Here is a 16,942-nt window from a genome sequence, read left to right as displayed (position 1 = left end):
TCTGCTCTCTACCTTCTCTGAATTTATTTGGGAGAATTACAGATTTTGGGAAAATTACAACGGAAGTCAAAACCACTGTGTACTATTCCAAACATTTTACCTTAACCCATAAGAGTATAAGCCATGTCAAAGCCTGGGGAGAGGAGTACAACTCAATCAATCAAATGCATTTATAAAGCCCTTTTTACATCAGTAGATGTCACAAGGTGCTGTACAGAAACCCAGCCTAAAACCACAAACAGCAACCAATGCAGGTGTAGAAGCACCACGGCTAGGAAAAACTCCCTAGAATTGCGGGAACCTACAGTAGGAAGAAACCAAGAGAGGAACCAGGCTCTGAGGGGTGGCCAGTCCGGCTGTTCCGGGTGGAGATTATAAGAGCACATGGCCATTGAGGCCAGATTGTTCTTCAAGATGTTCAAACGTTCATAGATGACCAGCAAGGTCAAATAATAATCACAGTTGTTGTCGAGGGTTGCAACAGATCAGTACCTCAGGAGTAAATGTAATTTGGCTTTTCATAGCCGATCATTCAGAGGTCGAGACAGAAGGTGCGTCAGAGAAAAAGATAGAGAGAGAGAGTCAAAAACAGCAGATCCGGGTCAAGGTACATATCCGGGTTCCATAGCCGCAAGCAGAACAGTTGACACTGGAGCAGCAGCATGACCATGTGGGGACAGCCAGGAGTCATCAGGCCAGGTAGTCCTGAGGCATAGTATCATTATAAAAAATTAAAAAAGAATTTGATGAATCATTGTATTTGGCTATGACTGCTATTAGCCCATACAAATGCATTGAATAATATATTCACTACATGGAGGAACAGATAGTCCCACCCCCCAAAGAAGAGAGATATAAACCCCTTATTTTGTCACTAAGCAGACTCGTGACAGTCTCACCTTTACACAGACGGGTCATACTAGTGTGTAGCCCAAACTGTTTGGAAGCTACAGACACAAGTTGGCAGATCGGCTGCACCGACTTCAAACAAGTCCCAAGACTCTTGTGGGTCGTACAGCAAAACAGAGAAAAGGGGTCATAATAGTTTGTAAGTCAAGCTGTTCCGACGCTACAGATGATGTTGTGAGAAGACCGATTTTTGGGATGTCTCATGGTCTGACAAACACCGCTCTAGCTATGTCACCTTTCACCACAGATGAGGAAGTGCGACATCGGCAAATTTGGTGGATTGAGAAGCATTCAATGTAACAAAACCCAGATAGTTTAAACAAAATGATTTTAATGGGATTATTTTTATTATGTTAATTACATTTCAGTGGAGCGCAAACATCAACCTTAGGAGGTTAAATGATACCACACAGAGAGACATATTCACATCTCAAATGCATTGTCTGGCAGTGATTGTACACTGACATTTTCCTTGAGAAATAGTACATTTACAACCAACTTACATTGAGCAGACTTATTGGGGAAAATAATGATTACACTATGATGATAATAACAACAACAATGGTGAAGCCCAAAGTGTGTTTTATCATCAAAATTGTAATCTCCTTTCTTCATAGATTTGAATTACCTGTTGTTTTTTGTTGTTTTTTCACCTTTATTTAAGCAGGTAGGCTAGTTGAGAACACCTTTATTTAAGCAGGTAGGCTAGTTGAGAACACCTTTATTTAAGCAGGTAGGCTAGTTGAGAACACCTTTATTTAAGCAGGTAGGCTAGTTGAGAACACCTTTATTTAACCAGGTAGGCTAGTTGAGAACACCTTTATTTAACCAGGTAGGCTAGTTGAGAACACCTTTATTTAAGCAGGTAGGCTAGTTGAGAACACCTTTATTTAAGCAGGTAGGCTAGTTGAGAACACCTTTATTTAAGCAGGTAGGCTAGTTGAGAACACCTTTATTTAAGCAGGTAGGCTAGTTGAGAACACCTTTATTTAACCAGGTAGGCTAGTTGAGAACACCTTTATTTAACCAGGTAGGCCAGTTGAGAACACCTTTATTTAACCAGGTAGGCTAGTTGAGAACACCTTTATTTAACCAGGTAGGCTAGTTGAGAACACACACTTTTGATTTAACCAGGTAGGCTAGTTGAGAACACCTTTATTTAACCAGGTAGGCTAGTTGAGAACACCTTTATTTAACCAGGTAGGCTAGTTGAGAACACCTTTATTTAAGCAGGTAGGCTAGTTGAGAACACCTTTATTTAACCAGGTAGGCTAGTTGAGAACACCTTTATTTAAGCAGGTAGGCTAGTTGAGAACACCTTTATTTAACCAGGTAGGCTAGTTGAGAACACCTTTATTTAACCAGGTAGGCTAGTTGAGAACACCTTTATTTAACCAGGTAGGCTAGCTGAGAACAAGTTCTCATTTACATTTAATATTACACTGTCATTATTCAATTTAGACCCCATCCTAATTTCTGCTGCTTCATTTTGTCACATATTTACAGGGCTTCTGTTAGTAAAAATAAAAAATAGCTAGCTAAACAACAGTTTGTTGCGTTACTTAACTCAAGGTATGTACAGTACATCCTCTTACAAGACTCTGTAGAGAAAAGTTCTTTCCTTCTGTACATTTTGGTATTTCTGATTCAGCAGACAAAAAGGGGCATTTCAGTTCATCCGTTTTCATTTATATTTTTACTTTCATTCTCTGACTTATTATGGAACATTTTTACTTTAACACTTTTAGTCTTAGCGTAAAATAATCAATTTTAAAGTTAAATTAAACAAATAGGACAACTCGGAAAAACAATAAAAAGAGGAAGACACAATTAACCACATTGAGCACTGAGATGGTGAAAGAGGGAGACACAATTAACCACATTGAGCATTGAGATGGTGAAAGAGGGAGACACAATTAACCACATTGAGCATTGAGATGGTGAAAGAGGGAGACACAATTAACCACATTGAGCACTGAGATGGTGAGCACTGAGATGGTGAAAGGGAGACACAATTAACCACATTGAGCATTGAGATGGTGAAAGAGGGAGACACAATTAACCACATTGAGCACTGAGATGGTGAAAGAGGGAGTCACAATTAACCACATTGAGCACTGAGATGGTGAAAGAGGGAGACACAATTAACCACATTGAGCACTGAGATGGTGAAAGAGGGAGACACAATTAACAATTGAGCACTAGATGGTGAAAGAGGGAGACACAATTAACCACATTGAGCACTGAGATGGTGAAAGAGGGAGACACAATTAACCACATTGAGCATTGAGATGGTGAAAGAGGGAGACACAATTAACCACATTGAGCACTGAGATGGTGAAAGAGGGAGACACAATTAACCACATTGAGCATTGAGATGGTGAAAGAGGGAGACACAATTAACCACATTGAGCATTAAGATAGTGAAAGTTCACCTGAAAAGATATGATACCAACAACAGAATCAGAAATAACTGAAAGATTTGGAGTAGTTACAATGGTTGCCCTAAGCTGGATCTGTATCCAGCATTGGCTTTGTTTTGACACACACACACACACACACACACACACACACACACACACACACACACACACACACACACACACACACACACACACACACACACACACACACACACACACACACACACACACACACACACACACACACACACACACACACACACACACACACACACACACACGGTAGTGTAGCAACAGTGCAGCCCAAATGTCTCCATGGTAATGTCTTACTGCTCCAGATTTCTTTTGATCTTTTGCAAATACCCAACAGAGCTTCCAACTTTAATTAGCAACTGAGTTTCCACGTAATAAAACAAATAAAACAAAATGAACACTAAGAAAACACAATCTCACAACCACAAATTAGCATTGGTACTTTGCGGCTCGAATCATCACCATATGACATACACATAGAATCATTACATGCAATATACGTTACATTATCATTATACGGGGCATTTGGAAAGTTTTCAGACCCCTTCACTTTTTCCACATTTTTTCATGTTACAGCGTTATTCTAAAATTGATTATTTTTTTTATTCCATCGTCAATCTTCACACGGTAATACATGGTATTCTGTACAAGTTGATGGTTTTGTGCCATTTTTTGGAGTGTAATTCCTGCAATGAGATGTAAAGTGCAGCCAGAAGCGGCATGCTAACAGATATTTATTTCATCACAGTGAACAGAAATGCACATGCCCGAAGGTGAACGGTGTTTTGTGGGCAGTTTTCCTGAAACAATGTATTAGAAGACTACGTTGCTTAGAACTCAGTGACGGAACGTGTTCTCAAATGAACGTGTTCTCAAATGAACGTGTTCTCAAATGAACGCATTCTCAAATGCGGAGACTGGATGTATTTAGCTCCTTGTAAAACCACCAAACAATGTGGTTGTAAAACCACCAAACATTGTGTTTGTAAAACCACCAAACATTGTGGTTGTAAAACCACCAAACATTGTGGTTGTAAAACCACCAAACATTGTGGTTGTAAAACCACCAAACATTGTGGTTGTAAAACCACCAAACATTGTGTTTGTAAAACCACCAAACATTGTGGTTGTAAAACCACCAAACATTGTGTTTGTAAAACCACCAAACATTGTGTTTGTAAAACCACCAAACATTGTGGTTGTAAAACCACCAAACATTGTGTTTGTAAAACCACCAAACATTGGGGTTGTAAAACCACCAAACATTGTGGTTGTAAAACCACCAAACATTGTGTTTGTAAAACCACTAAACATTGTGGTTGTAAAACCACCAAAATATTGTGTTTGTAAAACCACCAAACATTGTGGTTGTAAAACCACCAAACATTGGTTGTAAAACCACCAAACATTGTGGTTGTAAAACCACCAAACATTGTGTTTGTAAAACCACCAAACATTGTGGTTGTAAAAACCAAACATTGTGTTTGTAAAAAACACCAAACATTGTGTTTGTAAAACCACCAAACATTGTGTTTGTAAAATTGTGTTTGTAAAACCACCAAACATTGTGTTTGTAAAACCACCAAACATTGTGTTTGTAAACCACCAAACATTGTGTTTGTAAAACCACCAAACATTGTGTTAAAGAGGGAGGTGTACCAAACATTGTGGTTGTAAAACCACCAAACATTGTGTTTGTAAAACCACCAAACATTGTGGTTGTAAAATAATGGCCCCAAACATTGTGTTGTAAAACCACCAAACATTGTAAAACCACCAAACATTGTGTTTGTAAAACCACCAAACATTGTGTTTGTAAAACCACCAAACATTGTGTTTGTAAAACCACCAAACATTGTGTTTGTAAAACCACCAAACATTGTGGTTGTAAAACCACCAAACATTGTGTTTGTAAAACCACCAAACATTGTGTTCGGGCGCTTGACGTTTTTTGGGCTGCACTTAATAATTCATTCCAGTAATTACACTCAAAAATTGGCACAAAACCATCAACCTATACCATGTTTACTGTTTACTGAAAATCAAACTCAGCCATTACTGTATTGCATGGGGATTGGTTTCCAAGATAATATGGAGAGGAGGAGAGAAGTAACTGCTATCTTCCCTGCTTTTGACCCTGTTCAGTACGTAAATGTTTAGCAGCCACCAAATACTGTAGGGGTGATTAAGGTCAGCGATAATATATGTATTTCCACTGTTGGTCAGACATGTACGGAAGGGTATTGCTGACGAAAAAGGAACGGGGGGACGGGGACATGAACGGTTTGTTCTGTGGCAGCAATAAGCATCAGTAGCAGGGTGAATATTGTGAAGATGAAGAAACAGTCAACCAAAATAAGACAAACAGGGAGACACAGTGAGAGGAAGGTACTGTCCTATTAAATCCGGTGCTAATCATCGCATTACGTCTGGTTAAAGAGGGAGGTGGCTACAGCAGCTAACATGCCAAGCAAGTAACAGTCCAACAGAGAGGAGGAGGAGGGTTGCTAATTAATGTAGGACAGGACAGATAAATAACAGGCTTAGAGTTCCTCAGATACAGTAGTGTTAGAATGGATAACCAGCTACAGTGGTATTACAATGGGATAACCAGGTATAGCAGTATTATAATGGCTAGTCATGTATAGCAGTATTATAATGGCGAGTCAGGTATAGTAGTATTATAATGGCTAGTCATGTATAGCAGTATTATTATGGCTAACCAGTTATAGCAGTATTATTATGGCTAGTCATGTATAGCAGTATTATAATGGCTAGTCGGATATAGCAGTATTATTATGGGTAACCAGTTATAGCAGTATTATAATGGCGAGTCAGGTATAGTAGTATTATAATGGCTAGTCAGGTATAGTAGTATTATAATGGCTAGCCAGGTATAGTAGTATTATAATGGCTAGCCAGGTATAGTAGTATTATAATGGCTAGTCATGTATAGCAGTATTATAATGGCTAGTCGGATATAGCAGTATTATAATGGCTAGTCATCTAGAGCAGAATTATAATGGCTAGTCATGTATAGCAGTATTATCATGGCTAGTCATGTATAGCAGTATTATAATGGCTAGTCAGGTATAGTAGTATTATTATAGCTAGTCATATATAGCAGTATTATAATGACTAGTCAGGTATAGTAGCATTATTATAGCTAGTCATGTATAGCAGTATTGTAATGGCTAGTCAGGTATAGTAGTATTATTATAGCTAGTCATATATAGCAGTATTATAATGACTAGTCAGGTATAGTAACATTATTATAGCTAGTCATGTATAGCAGTATTATAATGCCTAGCCAAGTATAGTAGTAGTATTATAGCTAGTCATGTATAGCAGTATTATAATGGGTAACCAGGTATAGTAGTATTGTAATGGCTAGGCCCTCCTACACTGGAAACACCAGACTCTGATCTCTGCTCCTACACTGGAAACACCAGACTCTGATCTCTCCTCCTACACTGGAAACACCAGACTCTGATCTCTCCTCCTACACTGGAAACACCAGACTCTGATCTCTCCTCCTACACTGGAAACACCAGACTCTGATCTCTGCTCCTACACTGGAAACACCAGACTCTGATCTCTACACTGGAAACACCAGACTCTGATCTCTCCTCCTCCTACACTGGAAACACCAGACTCTGATCTCTCCTCCTACACTGGAAACACCAGACTCTGATCTCTCCTCCTACACTGGAAACACCAGACTCTGATCTCTGCTCCTACACTGGAAACACCAGACTCTTATCTCTCCTCCTACACTGGAAACACCAGACTCTGATCTCTCCTCCTACACTGGAAACACCAGACTCTGATCTCTCCTCCTACACTGGAAACACCAGACTCTGATCTCTCCTCCTACACTCGAAACACCAGACTCTGATCTCTCCTCCTACACTGGAAACACCAGACTCTGATCTCTCCTCCTACACTGGAAACACCAGACTCTGATCTCTCCTCCTACACTGGAAACACCAGACTCTGATCTCTCCTCCTACACTGGAAACACCAGACTCTGATCTCTCCTACCCTATCAGAATCCCAGGACCCATATTGCCCCTGCAGCATAATGTAATCATTACAACAGCAGCATGTGCTTCCCGTACTGTCGTCCCGCTCTGTTCCTTGATGTTTGCAAATTGGCCTCACACAGCTCACTGCCTGCCTGCCTAGCTGGCTGCCTGGCTGGCTGTCTCCAGGCGAAAGGGCTAGACTACAAAAGCATGTTCCACCTAGATAGGGAGAGGGGAACCACAGCCAGAGCAGGGGTTAGAGAGCTGAGCTACTGCTAACAGTGACACTTTTATACCATCACACCAGACGTGGCCTTTTTACGTTGGTGTCTCATTATATATTCGGATAGGTAATAACTAGAGATTGGTAATCATGTGTTCATGTTAATGCACTATGACTCTGATCATTGTGTATGTTTTTAAAAGGTACAGCATTCACTACGACTGATATCTCACACTGCAGGCCTATAAGTGGCCTGTCGTAGGGGATAAGTTATTACGAAGTCCAGGTGTGGAGAATTAAAAAACCTACATGTAGCTAGATGTTAATCATGTTTCATATAGACAAAAAAAAGGTATTTCAACGTATATGCTTCTGAGTGAGGTTATTGTTTGCACACTGTGTTGTGAATCTTTCAAGGTGATCAAAATGATGTTATTTTTGTTCGCTTGTTTCATAACTAACCACTACAGTTATTCAACATACTTCTAAGAGATTACGCTTCATTTAGAGGATTAGCATATGGCAATAGTTTAAACTATTTTCATAATTAATCCATTTTGTTTGATAACTGAAAAGGGTACATGTCACGTTCTGACCTTAGTTCCTTTATTATGTCTTTGTGTTAGTTTGGTCAGGGCGTGAGTTGGGGTGGGTAGTCTATGTTCTTTTTTCTATGTTGTATTTCTGTGTTTGTCCTGGTATGGTTCTCAATCAGAGACAGCTGTCGATCGTTGTCTCTGATTGAGAATCATACTTATGTAGCCTGTTTTCCCCATGTTGGTTGTGGGTGATTATTGTCTGTGTCAGCGTTTGCTCCATACGGGACTGTGTCGGTTTCCATTTATTCTCTTATTCGTAGGTTTTCTGTGTTCAGTTATATTTCATTAAAATTATACTATCGACACTTACCACGCTGCGCATTGGTTCGATCCTTCCTACTCCTCCTCAAAAGAGGAGGACGAAAACCGTTACAGTACACCTGGCAACAGCCAGAAAAGGACTGGCCACCCTTCAGATCTTGTTCCCTCTCTCCCCGGCACAGCCAGAAGAGGACTGGCCACCCCCCAGAGCCTGGTTCCTCTCTAAGATTCTTTCTAGGTTCCTGCCTTTCTAGGGCGTTTTTCCTAGCAACTGTGATTCTACATCTGCATTGCTTACTGTTTGGGGTTGTTTAATGGGTTTCTGTCCAGCACTTTGTGACATCTGCTGATGTAAAAAGGGCTTTATAAATACATTTGATTTGATTTGATTTGATACAGCAGTTTCTGAAGATACAGCCGTTATATCAATACCACTGACCTTTCAGCCTGCTAACACTGCAGGCGGTTTATTATCTAGGTGTATCATTATGGGGCTTAGGTATTACTGGGGATCAGTAGGCTGAGATTGTGAAAACTCTAGACTTGGAGATGGCGAATAATGATTTTTACTGTCAAAGAATTAAGTACAGATCCCAAAAACGTTGAATGTTATATATAAAAAATACTGTCTTTCTCTGAGGTTGTTTTGGTTGAACACCCTCACACCTCTCACACTGGAGGTGGATGTCTGATGGGAAATAGTATACCCACCTAGAGAATGTACTTAGAATTGTTAATCATGTTTTCATGTTCATCAAGTAATTGTGTCTTGTAATGTGTTTTTTTTTTAAGTACAGCAGTCACTGAAGCTACTGCAGTAATAGTGGAGGTGTCTTGTTAAGGGGATTAGGTATGGTAGGATACCGACAGGAAATGGTTGTTATTAATCGGGTTTTCATGTTAATTAGTGTACTTGCCTGACTAAGAAATCTTAGTGTTAAACTCTGACAAAAAAAACAGACATGTTAGATAGTTTCTGAGTTCTAAGAAACATAAGTGATCTGCTGTCGGATCTGAAAATGGATCTCGATGGTCAGTCGTCTGAAAGAAAAGTGTATCAGCGTTATTCTCACTCCCTTATGGACGAACATATTAACAAATATTTAAAGAGCAGCTTTTTTACATCGTCGTAAAACATTGCAAAAACATTTGGCTCAAAGATGATGCTTTTGTAACTTCAAGATTAGTGTACTGTAATGCTCTACTCTCCGGCTACCCAGATGAAGCACTAAATAAACTTTAGTTCGTGCTAAACACGGCTGCTAGAAGCTTCACTAGAACCAAAACATTTGATCATATTACTCCAGTGCTAGCCTCTCTACAGTGGCTTCCCGTTAAGGCTAGGGCTGATTTCAAGGTGTTACTGCTACCCTACAAATCATTACATGGACTTGCTCCTACCCCCAGACGTTGGCCTGGGGGTAGGTTTATGACAGTCATAAATACCTCTTCCCCCCTTTTTCCTCTCTCTACCCTACTGATGTTACATTTGCAAACACCTTCGTTAACATAGAGATTCTGGGAAGATCAGCAGGTGGTGAGAAATTAACTATATTCTGGTAATCCGACCAATTGAACATATGCATGCGGTGGTACTTAATGAATATGATGTCAGTTCGATTGTCATCCGAGACATTCTCATCAATGATAAGATGACAGGAACTCTACAGTGGAAAGTCTACGCATCAGAGTTATCGGAGTTATCGGATTCACATGGAATAGTTGTTCAACGTAAATGTTTGAATATGGAGTTATTCGTGATGGGATGAAATGTGATTTTAGCTTCTAAAATGTGAGATTTGTGTTTTCATAAGATAGGGCTCTGCTCAATCAGTGGCCTGCCCCTGTGAAGGGACATGGCCTATAAAACTTTTCAAACACGACCTCCTCTCCCTTCCTATATAAGCCCTTGATGACAATATAACCTCCTGTTCCGAGGATGTGAGGACGACGGTCCGATGTCAGAATGGTTCAGATAATAACTACAGAACGAAGCCAACGTCAGCATGAGCTTTTTTGAACTCTTATTCATTACAGAAGTGATACCTCCTAGTCGTTGAGTTAGCAACAACCGCTGCAAACGAGGGTTAGGAAGGAACAGACAGAGTATCCCGTCTACTACACAATGACTTTACAACGTATTCAATTTACCAGCAGAGACAATCTTCAAAGAACAAAGGACTCGGTTGGGCAACACGGCCTTCCATCTACCACCAACCTACTGAAGCGCAGATCAGAGTAAATATTTATTGCATTTTCCTTTTCCAAATGGGCAGTAATTTAGAATGCATAAGATACTGCAGCTTTGCCTTTTGTTCCTCAGTCTTCCCCCTCTTTCATTCAAACCCAGACCCTTTTCTTTTGTGTAACAAGCTGTCATATCTGTTCCGCCCGCTAGGGACGTTTTCCTTTATGACGTAAGGTGTAATCAAGTTATGATTTAATGATGTGTAATTCTGTGTGATTAGTTAGGTATTAAGTAAATAAATAATTAAACCCAATTTTCTATTGCTCATTCCACTTGTTAGCCAGGGTTCGTGTAGATAACCAAGAATTTCCAACTTTCAGATGAGATTGAATTAAGATTATGATTAATATTGACTGCTATTGATGTAAAATATTACTAGGTCTTTAAGAGTTTATTCGGAAGCTCTATAAATATTATTTTGTGGTGCCCGACTTAATTTCATTTACATGATTAGCTCAATCGGGTAATATTAATTACGGAGAAATTATTTTATAGAATAGCATGTTATATCACTTAATCCGACAATACCTTCGCGTACGGTACGGTCACAAGACGCAGAATTCTGTTCCTAGAATTTCTAAGCAAACAGCTGGAGGCAGGGCTTTCTCCTATAGAAATACATTTTTTAATATACATGTCGATCCACGTGAAAGATGCAGACTCAGTCTCGACCTTTAAGTCTTTACTGAAGACTCTCTCCACTGGGACTCTCTATCTCTGACCCTATTACAAGGGCTGAGTCACTGGTTCTCTTACGCTCTTTCATCATTCCTGTCCTCGGCTCGTGCAGCGGAGGAGATCTTCGTGGACTATACTCTGCCTTGTCTCAGGGTAGTAAATTAGTGACCTGTTGATATTCCTTTGGTGTTGTGGGGGCTGTGCTTTTGCAAAAGGTTATAACCTGCCAGGTTCTCTGCCCCTCCTCCCTATAACTACTGATTATGATTTGACCTTGCTGGTCATCTACAGTATGAACGTTTCAACAGCTTGAAGAACAATCTGGCCTAAAACCGGTAAATGTTTTGCTAATTTGCATGTTAATCATCACAGTATTAACTGATAGCCCTGCTTCTGACAGACATAGTAGTATATGTTGTTGGAGCCTGTGTTACGTAGGTCGTAGGTCATGAACTTTGAAACTACTTGAAGCTGGGATGTCCCTCCTACCATTTCATTCACTCTTTCGACTGTCCATCAACTCCAGACTGAACCTTAAGTTACCTCACAGCCAATGACAAAGCACATGCCTGCCATCTTTACATCATAGAGTAGCAGGAGAGAGTGGTTTCATCACTATAGCACATGCAGAGATTGAATTATAGCCATTAATCTAAAATCTAAAAAACACATTTTTTTGTTTGTCATAGATGGACAAGATTAGCATGAAATGAAAGGTGCATTTTTGTACAAGTTCAGGAAGCCAAGCTAGAGCTCTGTGAGACATTCACAACGATGGGACAGATGTTGTCACGCCTTGGTCTTAGTATTTTGTGTTTTCTTTAATTATTTGTTCAGGCCAGGGTGTGACATGGGGTTATTGTATTGTCGTATTGGGTTTTTTGTAGGGATTGGGATTGTGGTTGATTAGGGGTGTGTCTAGTATAGGCTTGGCTGCCTGAGGCAGCTCTCAATCAGAGTCAGGTGATTCTTGTTGTCTCTGATGGGGAACCGTATTTAGGTAGCCTGGGTTTCACTTTGTATATCGTGGGTGATTGTTCCTGTCTCTGTGTAGTTTCACCAGATAGGCTGTAATTAGGTTTCACGTTCCGTTTGTTGTTTTGTATTTGTATAAGTTATTTCATGTATCGCGATCTCTTCATTAAAGACATGAGTAACCACCACGCTGCATTTCGGTCCGACTCTCTTTCGACAACCGAAGAACACCGTTACAGATGTCTTGATCAAGAAAGACCTTTAGAAAATATGCAGATTTTCTCTAACATTAAACATTCAAATATGTATTTTACTATTACAAGGAAGGTGAAATCTTATAGTTAATAGTTGTATCATTTGATTATACTATATTTAGAAAAAATATACAGTTGGAATCAGAGGTTTACATACACTTAGGTTGGAGTTATTAAAACTCGTTTTTCAACCACTCCACTAATTTCTTCTTAACTCAAATCAAAAGTATTTATATAGCCCTTCATACATCAGTTGATATCTCAAAGTGCTGTACAGAAACCCAGCCTAAAACCCCAAACAGTAAGCAATGCAGGTGTAGAAGCACCTAACTATAGTTTTGGAAGTCGGTTAGGACATCTACTTTGTGCATGACACAAGTCATTTTTTCAACAAATATTTAAAAGCAGATTATTCCACTTAGAATTCACTGTATCAAAATTCCAGTTGGTCAGAAGCTGACTGTGTCTTTAAACAGCCTTTAAACAGCTTGGAAAATTCCAGACAATTATGTCATGGCTTTAGAAGCTTCTGATAGTCTAATTGACATAATTTGAGTCAATTGGAGGTATACCTGTGGATGTATTTCAAGGCCTACCTTCAAACTCACTGCCTCTTTGCTTGACATCATGAGGAAATCCAAAGAAATCAGCCACGACCTCCGAAAAAAAAGTTGTAGACCTCCACAAGTCTGGTTCATCCTTGGGAGCAATTTCCAAACGACTGAAGGTACCACGTTTATCTGTACGAACAATAGTACGCAAGTATATACTCCATGGGAGCACAGAGCCGTCATTCCCTCAGGAAGGAGACGCGTTCTGTCTCCTAGAGGTTCAATGTACTTTGGTACGAAAAGGGCGAATCAATCCAAGAACAACAGCAAAGGACCTTGCCAACATGCTGGAGGAAACAGGTACAAAAGTATCTATATCCACAGTAAAACTAGTCCTATATCGACATAACCTGAAAGGCCACTCAGCAAGGAAGAAGCAACTGCTAAATGTATTTGGCTTAGGTTTATGTAAACTTCTGACTTCAACTGTAAGCCATTTCAAGCCTTATTGATACAGTTTTTGACGAATAGGAAATACATCATTTCAAATATTATTGAGTTATGTTTACAAATAATTTAAATACAAATAAAAAGTTAATTAAATGACACCTGCACCTACTGCACTATCACCAGATAAACATCCCACTTGTAGTATTTCTTCATGTTTCCTGTGGCTAAACTATACCACACTTGTGCCACAGAAAGAAACCCCTTGCTTGTAGATGTATAACGTCTGTTTTCTGACATTCTCATTAAGAGTGCTTCCAGGCTTACCTTGTCCACCGTGACTCATCCAGCCTGCTGTGCCGGTAGTATTGTACAAGTCAATCATGCTGAAATACAGGCGGAGTCTCAAATGGCACCTTATTTTCTATGTAGTGCACTACTTTTGACCATCACCCATAGGAAATAGGGTGTCATTTGGAATGCAGAACCCCACAGCAAGGAGGAGATGTGGATAGGAATGAAGCCAGGCTCATTATGTAATGGAAGGGCTCAGCTAAGCTCAGCTCGGACTAAGGGACTTGAGCTCTTCTTTATGGTGTCGCGTTCTCTAAATCGAGAGGGAAAAACTTGAAACAAACAAGAAAGAGAGTCATTGAAGAAGCAGCATGTTTTTTGGTGAGCAGTGATCTTCAGCCATTGAAAAGGCAGAATGTAGTTTGGTGGGCAGTGATCTTCAATTCGGTCATTGAAGAAGAATAATATTGTATGGTGGGCAGTGATCTTCAGCCATTGAAAAGGCAGAATGTAGTTTGGTGGGCAGTGATCTTCAATTCGGTCATTGAAGAAGAATAATATTGTATGGTGGGCAGTGATCTTCAGCCATTGAAAAGGCAGAATGTAGTTTGGTGGGCAGTGATCTTCAATTCGGTCATTGAAGAAGAATAATATTGTATGGTGGGCAGTGATCTTCAATTCAATGAATCATACATATGAGACTGCAGTAGAGTATGTTGCATGCACAGAAAAAAAATGTTGTGGGTTGAACTCTCTCAGTTACCACTGCATTGATTTCAAACCCTATCATCCACACCTACAACAAGAGTATCAAGGGGGGGGGGTACTGTACATCACTGCAGAGCGCAGAATAAAATATTACCAAGTGGTGTTCAGAGAACAGCAATGTGTTGCAGATCCTGTCATATACCTACTACAATGTCATGATTAAAGAGATAAAATGTTTAGGGTAATAAAGTACAGCTTTGTTAAGTTCTCCAGAATCTATGATTAAATAACAATATTTAATGGGTTTAAAGTACAACTTTGTCAAGTGCAGCAACAAAATGGCTACCTGTGCATTTCCTGCTGGTGTCTTCCTTCTTGGAGGAGCTCATTAGTTTACAGTTGAAGTTTTCCTCCCAGTATTCTGCGAACCAAACGTTCCTGCGGTTGTTCTCCAGCGTCCGCGATGTGAAGTATGCGTCAAACCCTGGAAATAAAAGACAGATAAGCAAGTCTTAGAGAAAGTCTTAGAACAAGTCTTAGACCTCAAGAGTATCTTTGTTTAACAATCCACTGTTTGTGTAGAAAAACAGCATGTGGGCAAAACTCCTCTAACTCTAAGACTGACTATACAGTATTCCCATTATGTAAGACACTTTTACCTCCAAGCTTTATCAATGTCCAGTTCCTAGATCAGAATAGACCCTCGATCCCCTGCTGAAATAGTCCCTGTGAAACCAATTGCACAACAATATCCATTCCCTGGCTGGCTCCATTGCCAATAGGGATGGAGCCTATAAGTGTCAGGAATTAAAGCTGATGAGTAAATCCGTAGAACTGTCCTTCAGCCTTGAACTTGCTCCAACCTGCTCCAGCACAATGTAACTCCGTCAAACCTGCTCCAACACAATGTAACTCCATCAAACCTGCTCCAATATAATGTAACACCGTCAAACCTGCTCCAGCACAATGTAACTCCGTCAAACCTGCTCCAATATAATTTAACACCGTCAAACCTGCTCCAACACAATGTAACACCGTCAAACCTGCTCCAACATAATGTAACTCCGTCAAACCTGCTCCGACACAATGTAACACCGTCAAACCTGCTCCAACACAATGTAACTCCATCAAACCTGCTCCAACACAATGTAACACCGTCAAACCTGCTCCAATATAATGTAACTCCATCAAACCTGCTCCAACACAATGTAACTCCGTCAAACCTGCTCCAATATAATGTAACTCCGTCAAACCTGCTCCAACACAATGTAACTCCATCAAACCTGCTCCAACACAATGTAACACCGTCAAACCTGCTCCAACACAACGTAACTCCGTCAAACCTGCTCCAACACAACGTAACTCCGTCAAACCTGCTCCAACACAACGTAACTCCGTCAAACCTGCTCCAATATAATGCATCATTCCACGACTTTCCCCAGCATTGTTTCAATGGCCTAAAGAGGATAATAGGGTTTCTAGTAGATTCTAGCTTAATTGCCTCTCTTACAGTGTGAACAGAGAGAGACTACAGGGGAAAACCAGTTAATCAATTGACCCTTGGCAACAACAGAGCAATGTCTTCTGTTGTTTTTATAGCCAAGAATGGTTAAAAACCCGGGTTTGCAGAGTTCTACAAGTCCGACTGTTAGCCTACGGAGCTAAATCATAGGCTTTACCTTTGGGGGAGTGTGTGCCCATTACAAAACTGGATTACTGTTCTCTCTCAATAATTGTATTGTGTAAAAATCGATAGGTAGCAATGAGCGTCTCTCATCTGGCAGTATTTTGTTAAGCTGTCCTTGCCCCAACAGTAATGTCACAGTAATAATAACGTTTTGAGATTGAAATTAACATCCTGACCTTGTCTGGTACTTTTTGTGGAAAAAGCCCCCAGTTCAATTTTTTTTTTTTTTTTTTTTATTTTATTTAACCTTTTTTCAGCTATAGTCCTGGTTCAATAAAGCAAGAGGTATGACATAATGACTACAACTTAAATAGATCCATTACAGAAACACTCACACCAATCATCTCATAGGGTTGTCTGGGTTAGACCGTCATTGTAAAAAATATAATTTGGTCTTAACTAGCTAAATAAAGGTTAAATAACAGACAAACCTTGAATGAGAAGGAGATATTTGTACAACATTGTTAACTGACAATGTAAATAAATGAATATTTCTCCCCACCAATACTGCTGCAGCAGGAAGTTGTTAATTATGGTCATAATAATTACAGCATCCTAATTATAAAGGGGACATGACAACAAAATGAACACAGTGAACACATAATGCTCACCCAGTGTGTGTGT

General features: G+C 39.9%; 1 protein-coding gene across 2 annotated transcripts in view; it reads right to left on the bottom strand.

The window, feature by feature from the left end:
* The window catches only part of LOC124025449 (metabotropic glutamate receptor 7), a 439,661-nt gene that overhangs the window by 147,462 nt on the left and 275,257 nt on the right, over positions 1-16,942 (bottom strand). For both annotated transcript variants that reach the window (XM_046338894.1, XM_046338887.1), the window contains exon 5: positions 14,978-15,115. In XM_046338894.1, coding sequence (XP_046194850.1) covers positions 14,978-15,115 — 138 coding nt within the window. The remainder of the gene's footprint in view (positions 1-14,977; positions 15,116-16,942) is intronic.

The sequence above is a fragment of the Oncorhynchus gorbuscha genome, linkage group LG03 (genome assembly GCF_021184085.1).
Source record: "Oncorhynchus gorbuscha isolate QuinsamMale2020 ecotype Even-year linkage group LG03, OgorEven_v1.0, whole genome shotgun sequence".
Lineage (NCBI taxonomy): Eukaryota > Metazoa > Chordata > Actinopteri > Salmoniformes > Salmonidae > Oncorhynchus > Oncorhynchus gorbuscha.
The sequence above is the reverse complement of the archived record's forward strand: the minus strand, read 5'-3'. Positions and strand labels throughout refer to the sequence as shown.